General features: G+C 38.1%; 2 protein-coding genes across 2 annotated transcripts in view; one reads left to right on the forward strand and one right to left on the reverse strand.

The window, feature by feature from the left end:
• Positions 1–25,696, reverse strand: part of LOC137268208 (EF-hand domain-containing protein D2-like) — a 265,230-nt gene that overhangs the window by 127,338 nt on the left and 112,196 nt on the right. The gene's annotated exons all lie outside the window — the stretch shown is intronic.
• LOC137268204 (period circadian protein-like) overlaps positions 1–25,696 on the forward strand; it is an 83,355-nt gene that overhangs the window by 50,154 nt on the left and 7,505 nt on the right. Inside the window, exons 15-22 of the mRNA XM_067802743.1 lie at positions 481–545; positions 6,832–6,920; positions 13,363–13,493; positions 14,198–14,268; positions 15,310–15,973; positions 19,698–19,885; positions 22,085–22,225; positions 23,065–23,322. Of these exons, the coding sequence (XP_067658844.1) occupies positions 481–545; positions 6,832–6,920; positions 13,363–13,493; positions 14,198–14,268; positions 15,310–15,973; positions 19,698–19,885; positions 22,085–22,225; positions 23,065–23,322 (1,607 nt within the window). The remainder of the gene's footprint in view (positions 1–480; positions 546–6,831; positions 6,921–13,362; positions 13,494–14,197; positions 14,269–15,309; positions 15,974–19,697; positions 19,886–22,084; positions 22,226–23,064; positions 23,323–25,696) is intronic.

Below are 25,696 nucleotides of genomic sequence, written 5' to 3' on the forward strand. Positions count from 1 at the left end.
AATAGGCCTTCAGCAACCCATGCTTCCCATAAAAGGCGACTCAGCTTGTCGTAAGAGGCGACTAACGGGATCGGGTGGTCAGGCTCGCTGACTTGGTTGACACATGTCATCGGTTCCCAATTGCGCAGATCGATGCTCATGTTGTTGATCACTGGATTGTCTGGTCCAGACTCGATTATTTACAGACCGCCGCCATATATCTGTAATATTGCTGAGTGCAGCGTAAAACTAAACTCTCTCACTCACTCACATGTTCCTCTAATTATCCATCATTGACGGTTTATATGTGTAATGAAGCACTCCTCGGTTATGGTTGGAAAAGTAAGCTCTTGACCATCGAGTGCACCTCAAGTGCAACATGCTGTTAGTCTTATTTCTCCCCACCCTCCGCACTCAGGTCTTCCTTTTCCAACCATAGCCGAGGACTTGTGCTTGTACTCATTAAGTATGCAAAACTAAGCAATTCTTCTCTTTCTTCAGCGGTTGATCGACATGCCCAAGAGAATACTTTCTTGCTACCAGACAAAGAGGTTATAAAGAGCAGGGTAAGCCTCTTTAGATGTCTCAATATCCCCCTTTTACTTTTACCTCCCAGTGTTGATATCCCAGTTGTTTGACCCGTCAAGGTCCAGGTTAGAACTGATCTTCAGCAACTGACTAACAGAATTACTTACTGACTTACATGCTTGACACATGTCATCATATCCCAACTGGTGGATCTATGCTCATGCTGTTGAAAGCTGCACTGTCTGGTCCACGCTCGATTATTTAGTCTGCCACCACATAGCTTTAATAAAAACGTAAAACTATACGCTTTCTCACCCAGTTGTTCATTTCATATTTTCAGTATTAACAACACATTCTTAAGCAAATTGTTTTCTCCTTTGCCATGTTTCTTTAAAATGTAATGAAAATATGTGAAGATAGTTTTCGGGTTCAATATATGCATTCAGCTTTTGTTTCTGTTTTTTTTTAACTTCCATCAATGAGTACTTGCACTTTTAAGATAAAATCATAGTTTGTATTACAAGGAAGTAAGCACAGTAGTGGGTATAGTGAAATAAACGCACATGCAGTACGTGATAACTCAGACCAACCCTGTTTTCAGTGTCATTAAATGTGCATACTCCCTTCTAATTCAAACCAGTAATAGAAATTTGAAACCATGATCGCTCATTAAACAACTTTTAGCCTAAGCTGAATAAAATTCTGAGATATAAATGTTCAAATGGCAAGATAGAGTTAAGAGGATATACAATCTTAATTATACTTTATTTGATTTGCATTTTTGTTTAAAGTGAAATTTATCGGTAATAGCAGTTTTTTGTATAATGCTGCAGCAGTATGAGAACAGATAGTTTCGGACCAGTTCCCTCAAGGCCTTAATTAGGTTTAATGGTGAATTCTTGGTGAATTTTTGTTTGAATTAGAACTGAATTGAACAGTCACTGCAAGATTTTGAAACTCCAGGCCATATCATTATGCAGGAAAAGAATGCAAAATTTGTTTTAAAAATTGGAAAGGTTGTTTTGGTGAACAGAAGTCTCAGGAAAGAGTTAGAACTGTCAAGAATTCAATTTTGAATTATGTCACTGAGGAAGGCTTTGCAGAAGGATTAGTGATGTAAACAGCAAAATGGGTCGCAAACCCACAAGGGAGAAAGAATTTGTAGATAGATGCAATGCGCAAGCTTCCTCATAAGTCATAGAGGCTTTGTTGTCTGCCTTGTTCTATGTACTTTTGTTTCTGATCTTCATGACTTGGTTCATTTCTCTTGTTTCATTCTGTGGAATTTTGTGAGTTCTTCTTCCTCCATGTGATCATCTAAGCTTGTTCAGCTTGGCTTTGGCTTGAATCTTGAACCCTGTGCTTCAGCAATTTACTTGGCAACTGACGTGAAATGAATTTAAGACCTATTCTCACCAGCCCTTATACCCTGGCTGCTATTTCACCAAGTTCTAGCTGGTTGCTACGAGCACAGTGTCCTTACCATCCATGGCATTCATTGCTCTATGATACGCAGTTCAATTCACGTGTCATGTGTTTCCAATTTATGTTTGATGTCGCTTACTTGTCGCAAACGAGGGTTTTGACCACTTCATCCATGGCTGGATACAGTCCCGTCCTAATATATCATATAAGTTTTAGAAATTATTTTGCTATTGATTTTCTGTAAAACTTTGACTGATATTTTTTAGGCTGATAAGGTTTAGATTTTTGTACAGATATATACCTGCGAAACAAAGAGGTTCATTTGTTTCTATAACACAAACCCTGTCAGTGCTTGCTAAGGGTGACAATCCCAGTCGTATGATGATATGGCAACATTAGTGATTGTTTCTGTAGTACCAGCACATTGTCAGCACATGAAAATATGGCTGATTTGTCAACCCAAAGGTGAGGGTGATGTTGATCAGCCAGTGGGGTTCTTTGAAGTCAGCCAGTGACGGCTTAAGACGTGCGATACAGTTCATGGCAAACTTCGAGGATGATCTGTCTAGTGCCATAGACCGCTATCAAAACATGCTGGAATATGCTTGGTTGAAAGTCGACTGCAGATCAATCATATTTGGTTGGCGTGGGACTGTACATGGCTCTGATCAACATGCAACTGAGTGGTGGGCTACAACAATGAAATTATAATTGCCACCAGTGATCAAAAGTTAGTTGTGAACCCAAACATCAATAATGTTGTCGTGACTAGTCATTGAGTTGCAACACGTGGCATAGTTAAACCAGAGAAGAAAAAATGACAACAGCAGCAATAGCCCCAGCCACGACCTAATAATCCACACGCATTTGGTTAAAAATTCCTTAGTGGTGCCGTGCACCAGACATGCGACAGCAACGATGAATGTCCGGAATTTTTTGCAGAGCTAGAGGTCATTTTCGACAACAGACCCGGCAGCGACAAGGCGATGCTACCCAAGATGCCAGGCAGCGCTTGAATGGCTTTTCAGGCCAGTCTTGTCAAGACTTCCACGAGACATTTCAAATGTTTTTTTAACCGTTCTCTGATGTCCCTGCTGCCGCCTGATGAGCTCATTGTAATTGATGTACCCCCGTCGCCACCCATCTGCGATACCAACAGGGTTGATATGATGAAGCCCAAGGTCAAATGTTTGCTGGTGATGGTGATCCCTTGTTCCTGGAACAAAGTTAGGGTCCTGTTGGCCAAAGTGGTGTCCTCATTGAAGACTCGGTCAATGGTTTCTTGGACGTTGCTGAATTGTGATCGGAGGGCTTTCTCTGTTTGCGGGAGTCGCTTCTGTTAAGCCGATCTCTCATCTTCCAGGGCGAGTATTCTGTTAACGATCAATCTTGGCTGAACTTTTCACTCCTCAGCACCTTGTGAAGTTTTCGTTTCTCACAAATGATGGTTTTGTTGATTTTCTCCAGTTTGGCTAAGTTGTTCATGAGCTGTCCATGGGAACTTGATGTGACCATCACAGCGTCCTTTCATTGTTTACTTTCTACTTTGAATAGTCACATCCCAATGGTTCAACATAATTTTTATCTTATGTTAATGCATCTTAATATTCGTCCACAATCGGCTTTAAAACCATGGTGTCACTCATGAACAAGGTCACCATAGAGCAGTGGAGATCTGTTGTAGTTGTTGTCGGCAAAGTCGCCCATTTCAGTGTTAGCCATTATTTAATGTACAGTCGTGCCCCGTTTATCCAAACACTTGTGGTTTTATTGAGATTGTACGGATAAGCGAATTTTTGGATATCTGAATCACGGGCCATATGTATAAAGAAACGTACAAAGAAACGACCATAGTAGGCATCAGACACAATTTTTATTGATTACGGTACATATAAACAAATATCAATGCATACAATGTCTCATACCTGTTCATGCAGTAATGCTCACTTGAAGAAATCAGTCATAGCCTTTTGCATTGGCTGTATAGAAAAGCGAGAGGACTTTCGTCGGTTATTTCATCACTGTCAGCAGTAACGGTCACAGTTGCAACGTGTGCACAGGATCATAGTACATCGCGAAGTTCCGACAAGGTCATGTCTACTTGTAGGTCCTCATTTGATTGGATAATATCCACATGACGAAAGCAGTTAACAGTTGTCTTTTTGCTGACAGCTGTCCAGGCTTGCTTGATCATCCGGATTAATTAATTATAGTGACCAACAAATTGACACGCCTCATAGTTAACTCAATGTCACCATGTTACTCAGAGGTAGTTAATCTTCTCACGCTTCAAAGACCGCCAACTTCTTTGTTACGGCACGCGAGGCCCTCGGTAATCGCGTGTGTAAACATACAGGTGCTCAATCATTCAGATATACGAGACAAAATGCACATAATTTAGTGTTTTGTATGTGAAAATGACCATACGGTTACGGAAATTTCCGAATAGGTGAGTAATTTTGCAACGTTGTGAATTCGTTTTAAGGAATTCTCTTTCGGAAAGCGAGTTTTCCGGATATTTGAGGTTCGGATAAATGGGGCACGACTGTATACATTAAACTTACATGAACTAAGAGATTCGTTCTCTTTGAGTTAGAGTTAGCTGTCCCTTTGACATCTTAACAAACTTCTTCAGGGTTTAAGGGTTCTTGTCAGTTATTAAAAGTAACTGAAACTGCTTCAGCTTGTTTTTATTTCAGACAAACTGTACATTCATTTGGGAAATGACTTCAAATGGGACAATTCCAGGAGAAATGAAATATTGCAATATCTGGCAATAGTTGGTTGCAGTAGACTATCGCTATCACAGTAATATGTTGCAATAGGCTATTGCTATTGCAGTAGTTGATTCTTTGGACATGATGGGAACAAAACGATTGTGTACAGGATCAGCTTCCTACTGAATGGACCAGTTTACTCATGATCCAACCAGGTGCTTTTGCAGACTTTTGAACCAATCAAAACACTTCGGAAAGAAACACTTTTGCAAATTGGGCCTGCACAGCTTTACGTGAGCAGACCTGCTGGAATCGCACTGGGAAGACTGCTGCATGGTGGGGCCGACACTGTCTAAATTGACATCCCCACAAAACAATAACATGTTAACATTCGTCAACCTAATTAACGTAATTAGCATTTTAACATTTGTCCATCCAATGACCTACATCATCTATGCCGACATATAAAATGTTGACACTGTCACTCCATCCCCGGAAAAAAGTTTCATGCACAAACACAAGGGCTTGGTTTCATGGTAGTTTGATGCAACGAAAAACGAATGCTCCATTGGTGTACAAAGGTCCCGACATAGCTGACGTGAAGAGAAAATCATCAGAAAAAGGTTGTACACCATCATTCCCAAGCACATAACCCAAGACGACTGGCGAGCTCACCACAACAGCACTCACTGCCACTTGTGTGACAAACCAGTGTGCTGCTATTCCCTGAGAAATCATTGCCAAGTCACCAAGTACAGAGGTGCTGCTCAAAACATGAGCAACTTAAATTTCAAAATCAGTCTCAAAATCATAAAATTCCCTGTTGTGTCTTGGGATCTTCACAGTTACAATTCTCCCTTGATCATGCATTCCATCACGAAGGTCGACGGTAACCTAATGTGCAACCCCATCAACATGGAAAAATACATCAATTCATAGACAGTGTTCAGTTCCTGCTGTCGTCTCTAGATGGTCAAGTGAATGCCTACGATCCCGAAGACTTTCACATCACTGATAGACACACCGAGGCCAAGACACAACCTGTGCTGTTGAGGAAGAGCATCTACCCCTACAAATACATGGACGGCTTGTCCAGGTTCGACAGGATGCGATTACCTTTCATCGACCGCTTTTACAGCAACTTGGCTAACCGACTGCAACTTGCAGTCACTGCTGATGATTACGAGCACACCCTCAACGTCTGGGACAATTGGGCTGCAATTGTTGGTTGTTCCCAGTTGCTACAAAAGAAGCTGAACCGTTGACAATGAAAGATTTAAACGAAGTCACCAAAGCCTTAGAACTCGTATACAAATCTTGCCTGCCATCTTGCAAATCGATTCCGGTCACAGGTTCTGACCATGCACAAAGTCAAGGGGAAACGAGGCATTTTCAGAGCTCACCATGGACATGATCCCAACACCTATTCTCACTCCAGTACTCACAGGATTTAATCAATCCCTGAAACAGAAATATGGAATGGGTTGTATGCTTACTGTGAGTAATGGTTGCATCAACAACGAAGACCAGACTGTTATATTGTTATCGTTAATGTCTTCATGAATTTTTGCTCTTTTTAACTAAGATGGAGTGGTCAGCAAAATATAGCATCTGAAAGCATTATTTTACCAACAGAAATATATTCTAAAATTGTGCCATTTTAGTTACAGATTTTGTTGTATAAATGTAAAATGTTTTTAATCATGCCTAAGGTGAAGTGCTGAATGTTTTTTATGCATGTAACAGTTTCACAAGTTACTGATGAGCTTTTGTGCGATATCGCTATTTCCACTTTGAAAACAGTTTGTTGACATGTTATCGTCCAGCAACAATAAATATGACTTTTAACGAAACAAAATATTATATATATCCATTTTCTGTCAGCTATACTAGCTACATATCATGCTGTTTACAGACTCGATTATTTACAGACCGCTACCATATAGCTGGAATATTGCTGTGTGCAGCATAAAACTAAACTCACTCACTAGACATATCAGAAGAAAAGAAGAAACACCTGATTAATATTCCTTTTTTTTTTTAATGCTAAATCTAGTGAATCAGTGTTGGCCTGTGGTATAGCTACTATCAGATCTCATACTACTGGGGCTCTTGCCTACCTCCAATGCTAAGCAGTGTTGTGTCGACTGTAGATATTCAGTCCAGGTCTGTTTTTATTCAGGAATCCAAGGAAGTGGGAAAGACTGAAGATTCCGAGGAGGATACAACTGTCTACTACAACCAGCTCAACTACTCCCATAACATCAAGAGGTAGGCTGCATTTGTATATTTTAGGGGGGATTATATTATATATATCCCCACTATTATATATTATATATTATGGCTATCCCTTGTTATACCGGTATGAACTTTTTATCCTAATTTATTCAGTCAATCAGTTAAATACAGGGACATATTTTGTAGTAAATTTGTAAATTTACTGCAATGTCTCAGCATTTCCAGAACATCCGGGAAGTGAATTTTATTTACATATACACACCTACAGCAAAAAGGTTGGTGAAAGGAACAAGTTATTGTCTTCTCAACGGGAACGGGTAGGTAGCATTGTGGTGAATACATATGTTGGTCATACTGAAGGCCTGGGTTCAAATCCCCACATGGGTTCAGTGTGTGAAGGTCATTTCTGGCGTCTCCCGCTATGTCATTGCTGGACTATTGCTAACAGTGGTGTTAAACTGGCTCCCTCACTCACCTGAGTATGTAAATGAAGTGGAAAGATTTTGTTCAAAGGCACAACATATGAATGAGAGCTAAACATACATAGCATTAATTGCAACCAACAACATTATATGAAAATCAGTCAGTTATCTTTTTCGAGAACTATATCAATATCCACATGCACAAGAAATGTGTCCTTTGTCATGTATCCAATATTGTGAAACATATTCAGATTTTCAGAATATAATTCATGATCGTATATCTCAGCTGGTTACGTAACATCATTTCAACAGTGTATGAAATAGCCAAAAACCCTGCCAGAAATCAGCAGAAATGTGCATGTGAAGAGACTCTATTCTATATTCTGTATGTGAGAGAATCACAGTCAAACATGCCTGCTTGACAAAAAGAATATTGTCAAGTCATTTGACTATTTGAGTTTTTTTAAGTTAATATTTTGGCCTGTGTTATATATATTAGGGCATGTCACTCACTTTAGCTTCCAATTTATAAAGTAAAAGACTGATGGTCCCTTATGACTTCAGCTTCAAGACAAACAGTTTCCAAACACTTGCCTTATATGGAACGTAAACAATTGCTCCATACATTCAATCACATATTTGTAAAGAGCGCTCCAAGGGACATCACTCTATGGGTTTGACTTTGAACAATGTTCAGGCAGTAGAGTTTGGGAGTGCCGATTTATGCTATGTTGCATCAATTCATTCAAGCTATTTGATTTCACAATGTAATCTAAATATGTATTTTTGTCTTTTTTAATTAGTTATATTGTAGCTTCCCAAGGACAGATAGTTAGTACCCTTAAGAGACAGTTTTAGTTTTAGAGAAGTGTGATGTGAAATAGTGCCTTTAATCCTCTCAATGCTATCGTCGAACCCATTCGACAGGAGTGCAGGATAATGACATCTCCAAATAAAACTTGCAATAATTATTCAACGAGTCGGATTTACGTGTCATATGAATTATGTATGGAATGTACTAATTCTCACCTTTTTAAATATGTAATGTTCAATACGTTTATATACCTTAAAACAAAACGCCCGCGAATTAAAAATGAGATCGCCGAATTTCTCGGCACGCAGTCGAAAATAACGGCCATTGTTGACTTCCAGCGCACCACGCCGTGTGGTACCCAGTCTAATGTTTTCTTCATAATGAAATATTTTTTGATAGTTTAGTCGATATTTTTTGTTCCTTGACGAAGAGAAAGCTCATAAGTTTCCCATTTTCTAAAAATTAGTAACTTTCGGCTCAAATAAATATAAACAAAACCAATGTCAATGTTATATCATCGATTGGACGAATAGAAACGATCATGGCAACGGCGGTAAACAAACAACTCCACATGTATCGTGATGCCGAAGAAAATGTGCCATCCTTTTGACATATCCAATTATTTTATCTGGAATTAATTACACGGTGTGAATAGGTAAATGTTATTGCCTCTGCACAGAAATTACCAGATTTAGCGATTTTATTTTGATTTGGTTTGATAAACCTTCCAACATTCACAAAGTTGACAGCCGTTGGTGACCCAAAAGGGCGTGGCCAAACTCGCGGTCTTTCTAAGTGACAAGATACGAAGGATGTTTGAAAATATGCGTTCATAAGCAGAATCTGAACTCATATGCATTGAAAGAAAACGACTCAAACGACTCTATATAATGCAGTTCATGAAACAGTATCACAATATTTGTAATTGTACCCACCCTTGATGAAACCGGAAGCACGTACACGGCATGGCACTCGTGGAAGTAAAATGTGAACGAGTTGGAAAACGACCATTGATACATTTTCTAAACTGATTCAAATTCCCGTAAGATCCATACTATACACCAGAATTACCTTTCAGTCATCCTCAGTCATTTACTGTTAGTTGTGTTCAATAGCAGTTGTCATTTGTTGCTTGTGTTGTAGTATTTCTCCTGAAGTTAGCAGTCGATGTGTTGATCTTTAGTTTAGCAAATCCGAAGTCGATGATTTTCGCGGTCTATTTTTTTCAAAGAATGTTCTGACACGGGGAGACATATAAATTTTCAGTGTGTAGTAACAATAACAGAATATTCTTCTGTGTATATCGTTACAAGAAGTACAATTTTGATGATTGAAGATGTCATGAAAAAAATCATTTTTCCTTTTGCAGAAACGAACGAAACCAGAGCTAGTGTGAGAATGTAACGTACAGTAAATGTATTTCATAAAAATTAATTACTGCTTAGAAAACAACTGTCATCGTCTTTGTGAATCAGTATTTATTTTAGACATTAAAACAGCTAAACATCACATCTTTTGTTCACGAATTTGGAGCAAAATTGAAATTATTTTGTTACTCCAAACAGCAGAGCTTTCGGAGTTAATTCTGCCTAGTATAATGCAGGTAATGTTTCAGATCAAATTGTTTGACGTGTGTGCATATTTGTATTAAAAAATCATGTCATGTGGCTCAGTCCGTGGTTCCATACAGCTTTTAGATATTGCACTAGTGCAATCTGAACTGCAAAATGTACCTCATGTTTATGGCCATACTTTTTACCTACTTGCGCACTGTCTATGTTCATATTTTACTGTTAAAACAGACTTCATCTGGGAAACAGACTGATGATCCAAACTCTTGGAGCAGTGATTACACTGACAGTGATCGAAAGACAGACTCATTTTTTTCTTGTGATGAAATTTCATGAAGTAGTATGAAATTATCATACCAGATCTAGAATAATTTTGTTGTAGTGATGTTTTGAATATGGAATATCAAAACTACAAGTGACAGATAATTAAGTGTTGAGTAGGAGGTGCAACCTATGTTAGTCTTTGGCATCAAGGTAATCATGTGGTGGCAAGTAAATTTCTTTTTTCCTAATACTGAGCTCTGCAGTGAGTGGTTTTTGTTGTCCAGTTTGGAGCTATTCTTTAAGATTTCAATTTGGATTTTTTTCATTGCCATGTGTATATGGCAAAGACATATATATCAAATGCTTCCAGATCTTTAACGGAAGACTGCTCAGTCCTTGGCATTTTGTTATTCAAGGAAGACTGTTCTTCATGTTTCTTGTTTCATGATGGTTTAGGCTATTGAACACTAAATAATTGGAGTATATCACCATCAGACACTTCAGCAAACAGAAACAATCCTTGAAAGTTCATTAGACCCATTTCATATTGTGACATTGTTCCTAAACCCAGGAAAAGACAATAAGGTAGAATAATATATATTTACAGAATATGAAGCCTGTTTACTTTCACCAGAGACAATATAACTTCTTATATGTATGTGGTTTCTTTTTTATCAAAAGATAACATTTTCTGATAAATTTACATGTACTGTTACTTCAACAACATAATTGACATTATTTGTCACATGCGATTCAAAATAATTCAGCAAACAAAGTGGTACTGTTGAAAACAAAAATAACTCATCACCCATTTGTATTTGATGTACATTTTGTCACGATATTATGAAGAAATAAAATACACAAAATAATTTGTAACATCTATCCATATATTTTATGGCATACATGTAGTTGTAATAAAAATTGTGCAAAACTGTCAGCTTTCCACATTACTGAAAGACATTAATTAAAATTTGGTTATTTACACGTTGCTAATGCATTGACAGATTTTAAGTGTCTTTGCCCTTGTCTATTTGAGAGAGAAAAATAATTGTCATATTATTAATATCATTGAACATATTAAAGTATATGAAAAGATTTAAAGTTGTAACCAGTTATGAAACATAAAGCATTGACAAATCTATCGTAAATATTCATCAAGAACGTTAATTCATTGCATGAAATTATGAATGTAATTCAACTTGTTCTAAAGTGAGACATATAATTTTCCCAATCATGTAATATGAAAACATTTTTTATCAAATCATCTCCGATTTCATGTGAAACTATAACTGAAAATATATTTTTATTTATAAAACATGTATACTGCAGTTCTTACTACACTACATCGTCATAAAAAGAAAAGCATGAATGTTATTTTGAAACACAAATGCCACGCCCATATCCGCGCACCTGTTGTTGAGAATGATGTTTGTACACGTTTCTGTGTTGGACCATGTGAAAAAAAGAATAAGCTGGGATCAACATGCATCACAATTATATCTTTGCTATCTTTATATTCAGCGGACAATAAAGTAATGTGCCTAATATGAACAAAAATTCAAATGAAAGATACTGAAAAACTTGCATCTACAGTGTTGATCGACTACTGTTTCCGGGTCACGGGAGCATACAAGGTCAAACTGCTTCGGCTATGTGCGAATTATATAGTCAAAATTACACCAAGAAAATTCTATGAGCTCTGATTAATCACTTTAAACAGTTATTTGTGCTAAATTCAGACGAAATATCTCCAACTTTTCTGTTCATATTCAATAGCGAATGAATTTCATCAGGCAATCCCCGTCTGTGACATCACATCCGGTGACCTTTGCACTTACTAGAAAACAAGTTAGATTTCACGATCTTAATTTTCGTCCGTCTTTCGTCATGCTAATCGGAAAATGATACATGGAACACTTGTAGAATGAGAAATTCTCCCTCTTTCACCGGGTCTTACACAGAAGAGTTCTGTAATCTTTCTTCTGACCAAAAAAGCTATATTTTATGTAGGAGTTCGACGAAGCGCGCCATGTTTGTTTTTTAGTATGCGTAACACGATTTAACACCGTCTTTTTGTGGGTTTGTGCAAAAATTAATGAACCATAAAACTTGATATTTGCACTCATGAATGCTTATGAATCATGTATTTTATTCTGCTATTTTCATCACATGACACGTTTAAATAAACGTAATAGTGCCATTTCAGTAAGACCTGTCATGACATCGAAAATGTTATTTGTTTACGACGAACGTTTTCGATTATTTTTTTTTTCAGAATTATTTTTAATTTGTCGTCGCGCGGATATTTGCCAATACAAATATACGAAATTAAAGTCAGATACTTATGAAATATCAGTAGTAAGAATATTGAAATCGGTTTGCGATAATTGGACAATTTATACGGTTCCTAGTATAAAACGCATCCGGCTACCAATCGAGTAATTCAGGTAAATTCAGGAAAATTTACTATATTTATGTTTGTCTTGTAATTAATATCTGTACGTTTGAAATTATCTGGATATTTTTTGATAATAATGTTTATTTTTGTATGTAGTATTAATGAGCTGAATATTTTTTCAGTTGTCTCTTATTTAGTGACGCACTGAGTGTTTGAAATCACCCACCCTCTTATTAACGCCTTATGCTGAAATTAATTCAGCAGGCTAAAGGGGTGCTAATAAATTCTGTTTAAATGAATTCATTCAGAATTTTTATTTTGAATAAGCATCTGAGATAGTGGCTGTATCCCTGAAATAGTGTACAACAGTTTTGTATGTTTAGATTGAATGTATGTTCCACATTGTTCACAGTTGAATCTAATCACTTTTAATTGTGTCATGCTGATCTGAAAGTAGATCACCATGCAAGGGACCATGGGGAATTAAAGTACATTTGCTTCTTGCATGACCCCTAGCTGGATTTACACCATCCATTCAGTTGTCAGCAATGTAGGCAGATCTAGCCATACATTGAAAGAACACATATTCTGTAATATATAAGATGGTGGGTGTAAAGTTACCTTAATTGCTTTGGGACCATCCTCTCAATCCTCTCAGGAGGACAATAATTTTACGACATTGCCAGCAGCTGAATGCAAGGAAGAAATATTTACTGATCTCGTCCATGGTGGCTTAACTATGGTCCTTCTCTCTCTGTCTCCCTCTCTCACCCCTCCCTCCCTCCCTCCTTCCTTCCTCTTTCTGTCACCCCTCCTTCCTCCCCCTCTGTCTCTCAACCCTCCTTCCTTTCTCTCTCTCCTCACTCCTTACTCACTCACTCGCTCTCTCACTAACTCAGATATTTCTATGCCATCAGGAACACTGTACACTCATCACACAAGTGTGAAAATAGTCCAGAATACAGGATGCATTATGCAGGTGCATAATGGAATACTTACTTTTCAGGTATTTAATGAGCCAAATTGTCCCAGCAAACCTGTTCAGCCCTGCAGAAGGACTCCCACAAGTCTTCCCCAAGTCTGAGGCCATTCCTCAAGTCAATGAAGAGTGCATGGCTCCAATTCCGGAAGGGACCGGTAAGTTTGGATGTCAACACCCCAACCATTGCGGACAGGAATAGGTCCCCTGTACATCACAGTTGTTGCAAGGGGTGACGAATTGAATATGACATGTTTCTATTTATGACAGCATCTTTTCACTTTTATACATTTCAGGCGATTGCTGAGTCAGTGCACAGTGTATAATTATAGAGAAGAAAATGTTTCCACAACGCAGAGTGTGAGAAAGTATAAAGATAAGACAAAAAAGTGTAAAAGTGAATGTCTGCGCATGTGCATATGTGTGTGTGTGCTTGCAGCTGAGTGTATGAGTTTTCTCACAGGGCTGATAGAATGCTTTGTGTAGGGGTGAAACGATACTCAGTAGGGAACATATTGGGGTACAAGCCCTTTTGTTATGTCTGTTTCGGTTCAGTCTATGAGTATCTACTTCCAGGAAAACAGCGATTGTCCATCAAAGAAATGCATATATTTTAACAGAATTACTCGATTTCTAGACATTTTAGTCTAGAATTACTGCGGTTCAACTAATGCCGTAGTATAACATTTCACCCCTAGCTTCATGTCATCCACCAGCCAATTAGACTACCTCCATACTGATTTGACTGACCTTTGTTGTTGTTGACCGACACTTAGTGAATGGACCACTGTGTTAGTTAAATCCTGTATTGTGTTTGTGTTCAATTGAAACTTCAGTTTTGGTATTTTTGCTTTTCCCTCAGCCATTGAACCTCCAGATTTCCCAGTCAACATTAAATTCACAAAACCTCCAAGTTATGGCAGCAGTACAATTGTAAGTATATTTTTGTTACCTGATACAGGTGTCTCTTGATCTTCTGTATTTCCTCTTCTAAGAGGCAGGGCCCTTATTCTCGAAATGTTAGTAAATGTTAGTAGCCAGAACATAATTGGTTGACTCCAGGCTAATTATCCTTATTATTGTTAGTAGACATTTCCAAGTTGACGATGGATTTGACTGTACAAAAGCCAACTCTGAGAGTTAAATGAAATCTTCTCTTATGAAGAATCAAAGTCAAAATGATTGAGCGTCCAATATCAAAAATCGAGTTGAATCAAGGTCTGGGTGAATCGTTGCAGTCTTAGGTTAACTATGGTAATCCTGTCTTAGTAGATTGCTGTTATTTATCATATACTTACACAAGCAAACGTCTTCTTGCAGTAACAATGAACACCACGAGATGTTTGTTTCCTGTTCCTATATTGCGAACATGCAAAACATGTTATAAAAACAAGAATTGATACTATGAGTATACTTGAGAGAGGCAGTCAGTGTGTTAATACAATACAACTACCAAACACTTTTGAAATGTTTCTGTTATTGCAAAATGCAAGTGTGTGAAGATGTGAAGTTAACATTGAGTTACCTTCCTTATGTGCATGCACGAAATACTAGTACCCAAACCAATCAAAGGGTTGTTTATTCAAGGTTTATTAGCCAAGCGGACTACCTGCTCAGTCTTGATTACGAAAGAAAGATTTTATATGTAACCACCCTTGAGGTCCGACACTTGTGCAAAATCCAAAATAAGGAGAGTCTGAGAGAGAAAGTTGGATTATGTAAGGTCAGTCTGATTTATACCGCAGTCCAAGAAATACAGAATCTGAGTTGGACAGAATGCACTGTATTGAAAAACCAAACATTGCAGTCTGTTGCTTTCTTATGCAAGAGCTGCCATATAGCTGGAATATTGTTGAGTGTCTCGTGAAAGTAAACTCACTCGCTCACTCTGTGTGACCTTGTGAATCACTACGGGATAACACCATGACAGTTAGGGATGATGCTGAAATCATGAGGGAACTTGTATGTTTGCAGGTGCACGTGTCTGAGCACCGGGAGGATACCATTCCCAGTCCACCCCAACCGGAGGCCGTGGAAGATCCCAGCATACCATGGAGGGTCCCCAGCATGATCTTGCCCCAGTATCCCCAAGTGGAACTCACTCAGGAAGTGCTCAAGAAACACACAAAGTTTCAGGAAAAGCTGCTCTTGCAACAAGCAGAGCATGATGACAACATTCTCTTCCTTGGCAAAGAGGAAAAAGATGTGTTACGAGACAAGAAACGATGCCTCTCAGACTCTGCATCTCTGGGTAATGGAAATGAGCCATCTCAAACAAAGATCTCAAAATTGGACCGCGGAAAGCCTGTCGATACCTCAGTGATATCTGGAGATGTGTTCTCAACGCCATTCAACTTCCCCATGCTGCCGATCTCTACAGGGAACATGATCCCAACGAGTCTGGCACCAACTCAGTCACACCCAGTCTTTTCACAGAACCCACATCCAGAGTTTTTGTCAGTGGGTCTCCCAGGGATACAGCAGAACATCCCCATGTACATGCAGCAGATTCCCATGATGCAAGTGGACCCCAGCACAGGGCTGGCAACGCCTGTGATGCCATTGTACCAAAACACAGCCCCAGTGGAGCAACCCCGCTCAGCACAACACATGCAGTGGCCATACTTCCAGCAGACAGGTAAAAATCCTATTTGCAAAATAGTTTCCTAATTTTGCAAGCTGGTCGGGCTAGCCCTCAAAACAATTCACAAGCCCGAAGCATGAATGTAGAAACTAAGTGAAAGATTAAAAAAAAAAGAACAACACGAGAATAAGATGTTGGCATAATAAGCGTTTCATCATTAAGATGACGATTTGAAAGTGTATTTGTAACTTCAGTAGGAGAGAGTGACCTATTATCCAAATGCCCCTTGAAAATTCACTAGTCAGTGAGGCAAGTGACTGTGGATATTTACTGGCCCAACTGGACTTATACAAGCCACTGGCTCTTTTACACATTGGGTAAATTACTTATTGATTGCAGTGCGTGCTGTTGTACTCATGGAAGAAAAGTGTTTGTTTGATGTTATACTAGGTCTAAAATCATTCCATATCTTCTAAGGTCAGACCACTTTTGTTTTGTCAGATCCACCTGTAAAGAAATAAAAGTTAATCTATGCCATTTGGTTTTTAGATTCCTTTTGCCCCATATATTCTTCATAAAATGTGAAAAGTAGAATACTTTTTGCATTTAAAAGGAATATTACTTTTGACTGGTGATTTTTTAAAAAATTGTTTTTCCCTCATGCCTGTAGGTTTTCTGAGGACAAAAATCCATAAAAAATAAGTTAGAATTGGTCTGGCCTTAGCACTATTACCATTCTATAACATATGTATTTATATTACTGTTGGCAAAATTACACCTGGCCAAATGTATGAGACAGTTAATTTTTTCTTTACAGAAATGTTGTAGATATGAAAACAGCAAACAGAATATAATTGCCTAGTAACTTTAAAGGCACACTGTCATGCCACAGTTCCCTAAAAATCAGTGTTGCATCATCAGTGCTATCACGCCCCCAGGAAAGCTACCATATGATTTATTCTAAAAAGAACTGTGTATTAAGATAACAATATGGAATTTAATGGTTCAAAGTTGTGATGTCACAATGCTAATGTTGATGTCGTGATTTTACTAGACCTTGCTTGACTTGAAAGCTGAGAGTCCTCACACTGTAGGCAATTTTGCCGCAGTTTCTGTCAGTTTATGTTGGTGAGTAATAAACAGAATGCTAAACTCACTTCCATGAAATACCATTTTCATTAAACTCGTTAAAGATTTAGTATCAAACTCGCTTTCTGATATCAAATCATTAACTCGTTTAATAAAAATGGTATTATTAACACGGAAGGTTGTTTAGTATCCTCTATATATCCTATATCACAACTTTGTATTAGAGGCCAGTTGGGCAAACACCGACATCACCACAACCGACGTGTGGAACAATCGTTTTCATTCCATATATTGCAAGTATTTGAAAGCTTTAGCCTTGAAGTTTCAGTTATCGATTTCAAGCAAGTCATGAGCGTGACACTGTGCCTTTAAGTAAATGTGTATATTTCATTGACATTTTAACCAAGTTGGTTCAGAATCACATTCATTTTATGGATGACATATAAAATGGTAGGAGATTAGTGCGAATAACTCCTGCTTGATTGTGGGCTATCTGACCCGTGAAGGTCCCGGGGTAGAATAGGCCTTCAGCAACCCATGCTTGCCGTAAAAGGCGACTATGCTTGTCGTAAGAGGCGACTAACGGGATCGGGTGGTTAGGCTCGCTGACTTGGTTGACACATGTCATCGGTTCCCAATTGCGCAGATCGATGCTCATGTTGTTGATGACTGGATTGTCTGGTCCAGACTCGATTATTTACAGACCGCCGCCATATAGCTGGAATATTGCTAAGTGTGACGTAAAACTAAACTCACTCACTCACTCATTGTGGGCTATCTGGGACCAAGATGTTGACCATTTGGAGAAATTTATTGGGTAATAGCCTGTTTGGCAATTTTTCTTTTTAATGAAATGTTGTATTTTTATTCCTCCAGCAGGTAATGCTGGGAGATATAGTCAGTCTTCTGTCAGCAATCATTTTGTTTCTGGAGCAAAACTAAAAAAAACATTACATATTTTTCAGCGAAAACTGTAAATGTATCAAACAGAAATTGGTGGCTTTTGCTATTTACAGATGTTTGGCATTTCTATTTTTCTCAGTTACCATGGAGGCGATACTGACTTAGCCTCAAAAGGGAGTGGTGTGTTTTGTTCCCAGAGCACAACATGGAATTGTTTAAAATCTTTCAACAGACCTTGGCAGATATATGAGACAGATCCCAAAGTTGTGCGTTTTGCTATTTACAGTTAGCCAGCTACGACTCCCCACATGGGGACAATATGTGAATCCTGTTTCTGGTGTCCCATACAATGATATTGCTGGAATATTGCTCAGTGCACCATAAAACCATACTTATTCACTCTGGCCGTTGGGGACCTGTGAAGAACTCGGGGTAGAATAGACCTTCAGCAACCCATGCTTGCCATGAAAGGCAACTATGCTTGTCGTAAGAGGCGACTAACGGGATCGGGTGGTCAGGTTGGCTGACTTGGTTGACACATGTCATCGGTTCCCAATTGCGCAGATCGATGCTCATGTTGTTGATGACTGGATTGTCTGGTCCAGACTCGATTATTTACAGACCGCCGCCATATAGCTGGAATATTGCTAAGTGCGACGTAAAACTAAACTCACTCACTCACTCATTGTGGGCTATCTGGGACCAAGATGTTGACCATTTGGAGAAATTTATTGGGTAATAGCCTGTTTGGCAATTTTTCTTTTTAATGAAATGTTGTATTTTTATTCCTCCAGCAGGTAATGCTGGGAGATATAGTCAGTCTGGAATATTGCTAAGTGCGGCGTAAAACTAAACTCACTCACTCACTCACTCTGGCCGTTGGGCATGGAACCTCAAGATGCTTCAGAATGGATCATGGGACTAGGCTTCCAGTATTGTACTTATCAGTGAATACTATATTTCCTCTAATAAGCACCCTGACTTTTATTTGTTCAATAGACCTCCAGTTCTGGCTTGTATTAAAATACTGGTGCCCATGTGGATTAAAGGAGGCTATGATTTAGGGGACCATTGCTTAATATAGTTATTTTTAGGCAGAGGTAGAGTACATTTGAGAAAAAATGCAAAGGTCTATACCTGGTGCTTATTAGAGACCCTGCACTTAATAGAAAAGATACAGTATTTATGAGGGGAGCCCCTGTTTGGACAAAACATGAGCAGCCTGCCCACACAATTTCATGAAAAGCCATTGTCTGAGGACCAATTTTTTTGTGCTTTCAGACTTGATCATGAAGTTTACTTGGCCATTGAAGCGACTGCACTGTAATATTTTTACGGCTTCCTTGAAATTCCAGTTTGATTAAACTTGAAAAAAATTTGGTATCAAACTCACTTTCGCTTGTTTGATACCAAATTATTAACTTGTTAAATGAAAATGGTATTGCATGGAGGGTCGTTTAGTACCCACTATTTGTCTCATCAATGCACTGTGTCTATAGTCCAGGAGGAGAATCTCAAAAAGGGGCCTAGAAATAGGATTTTGTAGCCTCCCCAGTACTGATTTGGTTTAAAGATTCAGTATTTGATAGTTTATGGCACACAAGGCCACTCTGAACACGTGTGAATAAACAAGTGTTAAAAAATGCTAAGCAACTACTCAGCCAGCGTGATTGTTTGTGTCACGTTTATGTGGGCATGATGTTTGAGGTTTGGACTTGTGACATATTGGAAAGGTAGTAAGAGGATATTGGTTTCATGGATAAGGAGGAATACGTAACTCTTTCAGGTGTGTCATTTGTGCCTCAAGTTATGGGAGGCTTCTATCAGACCCTCACTGGGATGTTCCAGCCGTTTCCGATGCCAAGGGTGAATATGGAGATGTCAGAACCACAGCGCCAATCTACTGCACCGATCCCCACATCTTCTGCGACACCTATGCCAACAGGAACACAGCTGCACCCTCAGTTTCCTATGGTAATCCCATTACAGTTGTGAGACCCTATGATCAGTTTAACATGCAGTCTACCCATGTAGTTTTGATTACTTTTTGAAACAGATACTTGATTGGCATTTAGAAATTTGAAGGTAACAGGACTAATGGTATGGATTTACAATGTCTCTAATATTTACAACACAAGTTTTCTGGGCAACTTCTTGCCCCTTCATCAGGTGAATGACAGAATATGATTATGAGCAAAATACTGTAAATCATAAAATTAATGCATCATGAATTTAATGCAAGTGCAAGTGTCTAGTCTAAAATGCAAGCTCAGAAATCTCTGTTGACAAAATGTGAGACCCTGAATCTTTGATAATTTTTTTTTTCACACTTGTTATTTACCAAATAGAGTTTGATAAATGGAAACAAGCTGACCATGTTTTGATTATGCAGCCATGTTTGATGATGTGATTGCTTGCTACTACTTGTCTTATGACAGCATGTATAAACGTAATCTGACTTGAAAAACTTCAAAGGTGAGCAAAGGTTGCAAAATGATCCTGAGTGGTAGGAGAATGCCCAGTCTACCGAATGTGCTTGAGAGTCTTTAAACAATGATAAGTGATATTTGCATGTGACTTGAGATGCCTTTAATGAGGAACTGACCTGTATTTGTGTAATGTGTAGTGTCAACACTTCCGCTATTGTTAAATACTAGTAATTTGTTGATGAATAAATTCAATGGATATCAGTTAGTGCCATGGAAAAAGTGCTCATTTGTCAATTAATTTTATGAGAGATGTTTAAATTGTTTTATTCTGTATTGTCAATCAATGACGACCAGAGATTTTCATTTATTAAGTTCTCAATAGTAGACATGGTGAGACTGAAATGCGTCTTTATAATAATGCAAGAAGAGTGCAGACTGAGTGCTTGCTTTTTAAGGTTTTACACAAAATTCATCTATTTAAAAATTGATGATCCCCATACAAGTTCATTTACTCTTAACTCAGATTTAGACTCAACAGAATGTAAAAATGGACAGAGACCTGGCAAGTGAAAGACCAAACCTTCTATGAACCCTCCCATCTCATTGAAGGGAACCCATATAAACGAAGTGCAGATTCAAACACATGTAGGCATTACTTTACAGGAGAACCTTGTTTGGCATTCCCACATGAATGAAATGATGAGGAAAATTAACCCTACGATTAATTGTAGTTTTAAATATAGACAATCATGCAAAAATCTCGAAACGATGTATAAATCCTTTATTTTACCTTTTTTTGACTATTGCTGTCATCTCTGGTACAGTTGTACAAACCAACAGTCCTTGTCACCAGAACACCTTCGCTTAGATGCCTTACGCACAATATGTGGTGCAGTCAGAGGTACAAGCCATGCGAAACTATATCATGAGACAAATCTGATTTACTTAGCAAAACAGAGAAATTTCTAAATTAACGTTATTTTACAGAATTCTGAACCATATTGTTCCTGACTATCTTTGTGATGTTGCTTCAGGGAATGTTTCTGAAAACAGCAACTACAATCTTAGGAATAATGAAAAGACTATCACGTGCAAATCTACTAACTATGCCAAATCGTTTTTGCCCCATACAATGAAACTTTGGAATGAACTACCTATAGATGCGAAAAATGCTTCCTAATTTAAGAGCCTAATCAAACCACACAAGTTAATGTTTGATCTAAATTATGGTAGTCCATTCTGTCAATTAATAAATTCACTGCTGCCTTAAGATTGAAATGCAGTGACATAAAAGACTTTGAAGTTCCCATTATTTTCCAATTCGTATCAACTGGCCACAAAACAAAACCAAAATTAATTGTTGAGATCCAAGATTGATCAGTGACGACTTGTACTCCTTTATGCATAATAGTGAACCCTCACATGTATTATAGAGTGTCATTAACACATAAGCCAGTTAGACTTGTTTTCAAGTCATTTTCTTTCTTCTTGAATGTAATAAAATATGTTTACACCACAAATAAGCAGCTTGCCCATATAATTTTATCAAAATCCATATCTCATTCACACCAGTTATATTGATTAAATACAAGAGAATCTGGTGTAGCGAGAGCAGCACTGTCTCTTATAACAGTATGCTCTGGCATACCCAGAACCTTCTGCATGTGTAACATATTTTTTTCATGTTCCTTTCTAAAGTGCTTTATGTTGTTTCGTGTGTTCTGATGAATTGTCTTGTTTGCAGGGAGAAGCTACAACAACACAAAATGATGTGTCAAGTCGTGTGGAGTCAAGTCGTCTCGACTCCAGCACTGGCAATGACACAGACTCCTCTCTGATGTATATTCTTGAAGCATCAAGCAGCGTCAACAACAGCTCCAGAGAGGTACTGACCACTTCAACTATTTCTATATGTTCCCTTCACTTGTCATGTTAAAGAAATGGTTCTATTTCCCACATGGGTACAATGTGTGTAGCCCACTCCTGGTGCCCCCACATTGTGATACTGCTGGAATATTGCTGAAAGCAGCGAAATACCCACCTCTCTCTCCCTCTCTCTCTCTCTCTCTCTCTCTCTCTCTCTCTCACTCACTCACTCACTCACTCACTCAGGCTGAATTCCTAACAAGGGTATACATTGTCAAGCGCAGATTCTTGTACCATTGTGAAGCAGGAGTACAAGAATCTGTATCGAAATGTTGCACTCACAAAATGAAGAAGGTGTTATCCACAAAATTTGTCCTATATAATAACTTTATTCACTGAACGATAAATGATGCCAGTTGATTGTGATGCCAGGTTACTTATGATGTCACAGTGCTAACATTTTTTGTGATGTCTGCTGGAAAATATTGCTTGATCTTGCCAAGCAATATTTCCTGTAGAAGTGAGTGAGTGAGTTTAGGTTTACACCACACTCACCAATATTCCTGCTGTATGGTAGCAGTCTGTAAATAATTGAGTCTTGTCCAGACAGTCCAGTGATCAGCAACATGAACATCAATCTGCCCAAATGGGAACCGATGACACGTGTCAACCAAGTCAGCAAGCCTGCCCACCCAATCCTGTTAGGCGCTTCTTACAACAAGCATGGGTTACTAAAGGCTAATACTCTAACCCATACCTTCACGAGTAAGTCAGTTTTGGAAGATTAAACGTTTCAAAGCTACATCAAACAAACCTTGCGAAATCCAACTGAAACTCCAACATGTAATTTCATTTCAGGACCCTACTTCTGAGTTAAAGCGGGAGATTCCTCCAAAGCGAGTGAAAGCATCCCGGAGATACAGTCAACCTTTCTGGTTATCCAAAAGCAAGTGGACGACAGACGTTAAGATGAGGTATCAACTTCCTCAGCGGATCCTGAAGAACGTTCTGAAGGCTGACCGGGAAGCCATGAAGAAACTGGACAAGGACAATGACTCTGTGATGGAACAGTTGGAAGAACTTGTGACCTATATTGCCAAGAATGATAAAGTTGTGGTGAGGCAGTGTTTTTGGCTTCAAACTATCTCGTACCAAATATTCAAGCTGTAAGTAGGACATAAGGTGTAAGGAGGAAATAACAACAATCCTGAGACAGGTAATTTGTATTAATTCTGGGTAGTGGTATGTATTGCAGAAACTCCTGAGACAGGTAATTTGTATTGATTCTGGGTAGTGGTATGTATTGCAGAAACTGATCATATTGCAATATGTATTGCCATGTAAAATTATGTATTAATGATAATAATAAAACATTTGAAAATCACCTAATGTCCACCATACAGATGCTCAATGGCGCTAATACAGTGATAAATCTGGAACATATGTACGTAAAACAGAGAATGATTATCTACTGGTACGCAGAATATAATTTAATATATTGCACAAACTTTTTAACTATGAAAAAATAAAAATCTACATGATATTTGGCAGTAATGAAACAAGGAATCGAACAATTTAACATCAACACAGTTGTTACAAGTCTGAACTAGTTTCTCCAGTCTCTTAAAAAGCCCTGAGATTTCAGACAGCAACTTGACAGGGTCAGGACAAACCAGACTGAGAGGTCACCATTTTACAACAAACGCATGATTTCGGTGTGAAAAATAAAAATAACCAAAGTTTTCTGAATGCATGTCAAAATACCGTTTTTTATCACCGTATCGCAGTGTGTATCATCTTTATGTTTGAACTTGTAAATACTAATAAAAATGAATTGATTTCAGGAATAACGGGTATATATCGATTCATTCACATATTCTGTGAATTGAACTGTCTCCTTCCCTGAAATTGTTGTGTTATTTCGCATCTCAAGAATGGAAAAATGACTCATGAATTTCTTTAGAATGGAGTGTTTTTACTTATATTTGGATGTTTTTTCGTCACGATGTATGCAAAATGGAAGGAACTAAATACTCTGAAATATTTGCTTTAACAATATTGTCAGGAGAAATTAACACTGTCAGCATGGTGAACCCATTTCAAAAATGTATTTTTATCATTGTATCACTGAATATGAAGAATTGTACATCAAGTGCTTGTTTGTTTTTGCCTTGGTTACCTAACATTCATGATATATATCAGAGGCCCTCAGGGTTTGTATGATCTTGAAAAAGCCTGGAAAATCTATGTTTGCCCTAAAAAGCCTGGAAAATCTATGTTTGCCCTAAAAAGCCTGGAAAAGGCTTAGAAGCCTTGGAGTGATGATTGCGTCTACTAACCTATTCAACTCCATAGACCCTTTTCAGCAACCAAGATGTCACTAGTCCCCAGACCGTAGTAGCATTAAAGTGATATATAATTTTTGGAATCTTAAGAAACTAACATTAGCCAAGAGCCAAGTTGTTTGGATATAGGTTATTCATGAACGTCTCCCCTCGTGTTAATTAACTACGTTTCTGACCTGATATATTTTGCAATTCTTGGAGACACTTTCTAGACACTATAATAGTACTCACAAGTTGTGTTTGTTATTATTTTCATTTGGTTTACTTATATAATTGTGTGTCTTATTGGCCTTGAAAAAGCTTTTAATTTTGGTCTTTAAATTCTGTACGAGCCCTGGCTCAGATAAGTTATGTATCTGAGTAAAATATGCATAGAAAATTTCCAAGTAGGTATTGAAAAATAATTGTTGAGCACAAATTATGCATTTGTAAGTTTAAAGATACAAAAGTTTAAAACATATGCATGCGGAATAGATTTAGATAAATCATTTGCATAATGCAAAAAACATGGATTGCTTTCAAGTTGTACTGATAGTTTAGAACTAGTGTTGGACTAGTTTATGAAACCATCTCCATTATATTTTAGTTGGTTCTGATTAGGTATGACATGAGGCAGTACATACCTGCATAGTAAACTTACTCAGTGACATATACTTAGCTGATTGAAATCACTGAAATACCCATTGAAAGTAGTGGGTTACGGAAAATGAAATACGCACTCAACATTCATAATTCCCACTCCCAAAAAATACATTGGGTACAGAACTGACATGAGTGAAACCTTCCTCAGCTTTGAGCTCTGGAGCATCATTTTCTCAAAGTTGGCCATGTGGCTTTGTATATTTTATTCTTGGCTAGCCATGCATGTGTTGCATCACTACTTTTTACCTTCCAGTCTTTATTTTGGTATCATTCAGGCAGATGTAATGGTATGTGTTTGTCTTCTGATGTATTTTAGACGCATAAAGATCTGGATTAGATTAAGCCTTCAGGAAGCCATGTTTGCCATGAAAGGCGACTCTGCTTGCCGGAAGAGGTAACTAACAGGATTGGGTGGCCAGGTTCACTGACTTGGTTGACACATGTCATTGGTTCGTGATTGCACAGATTGATGCTCATGCTGTTCATCACTGGATTGTCTGGTC

The sequence above is a fragment of the Haliotis asinina genome, chromosome 16 (assembly GCF_037392515.1).
Source record: "Haliotis asinina isolate JCU_RB_2024 chromosome 16, JCU_Hal_asi_v2, whole genome shotgun sequence".
Classification (NCBI taxonomy): domain Eukaryota; kingdom Metazoa; phylum Mollusca; class Gastropoda; order Lepetellida; family Haliotidae; genus Haliotis; species Haliotis asinina.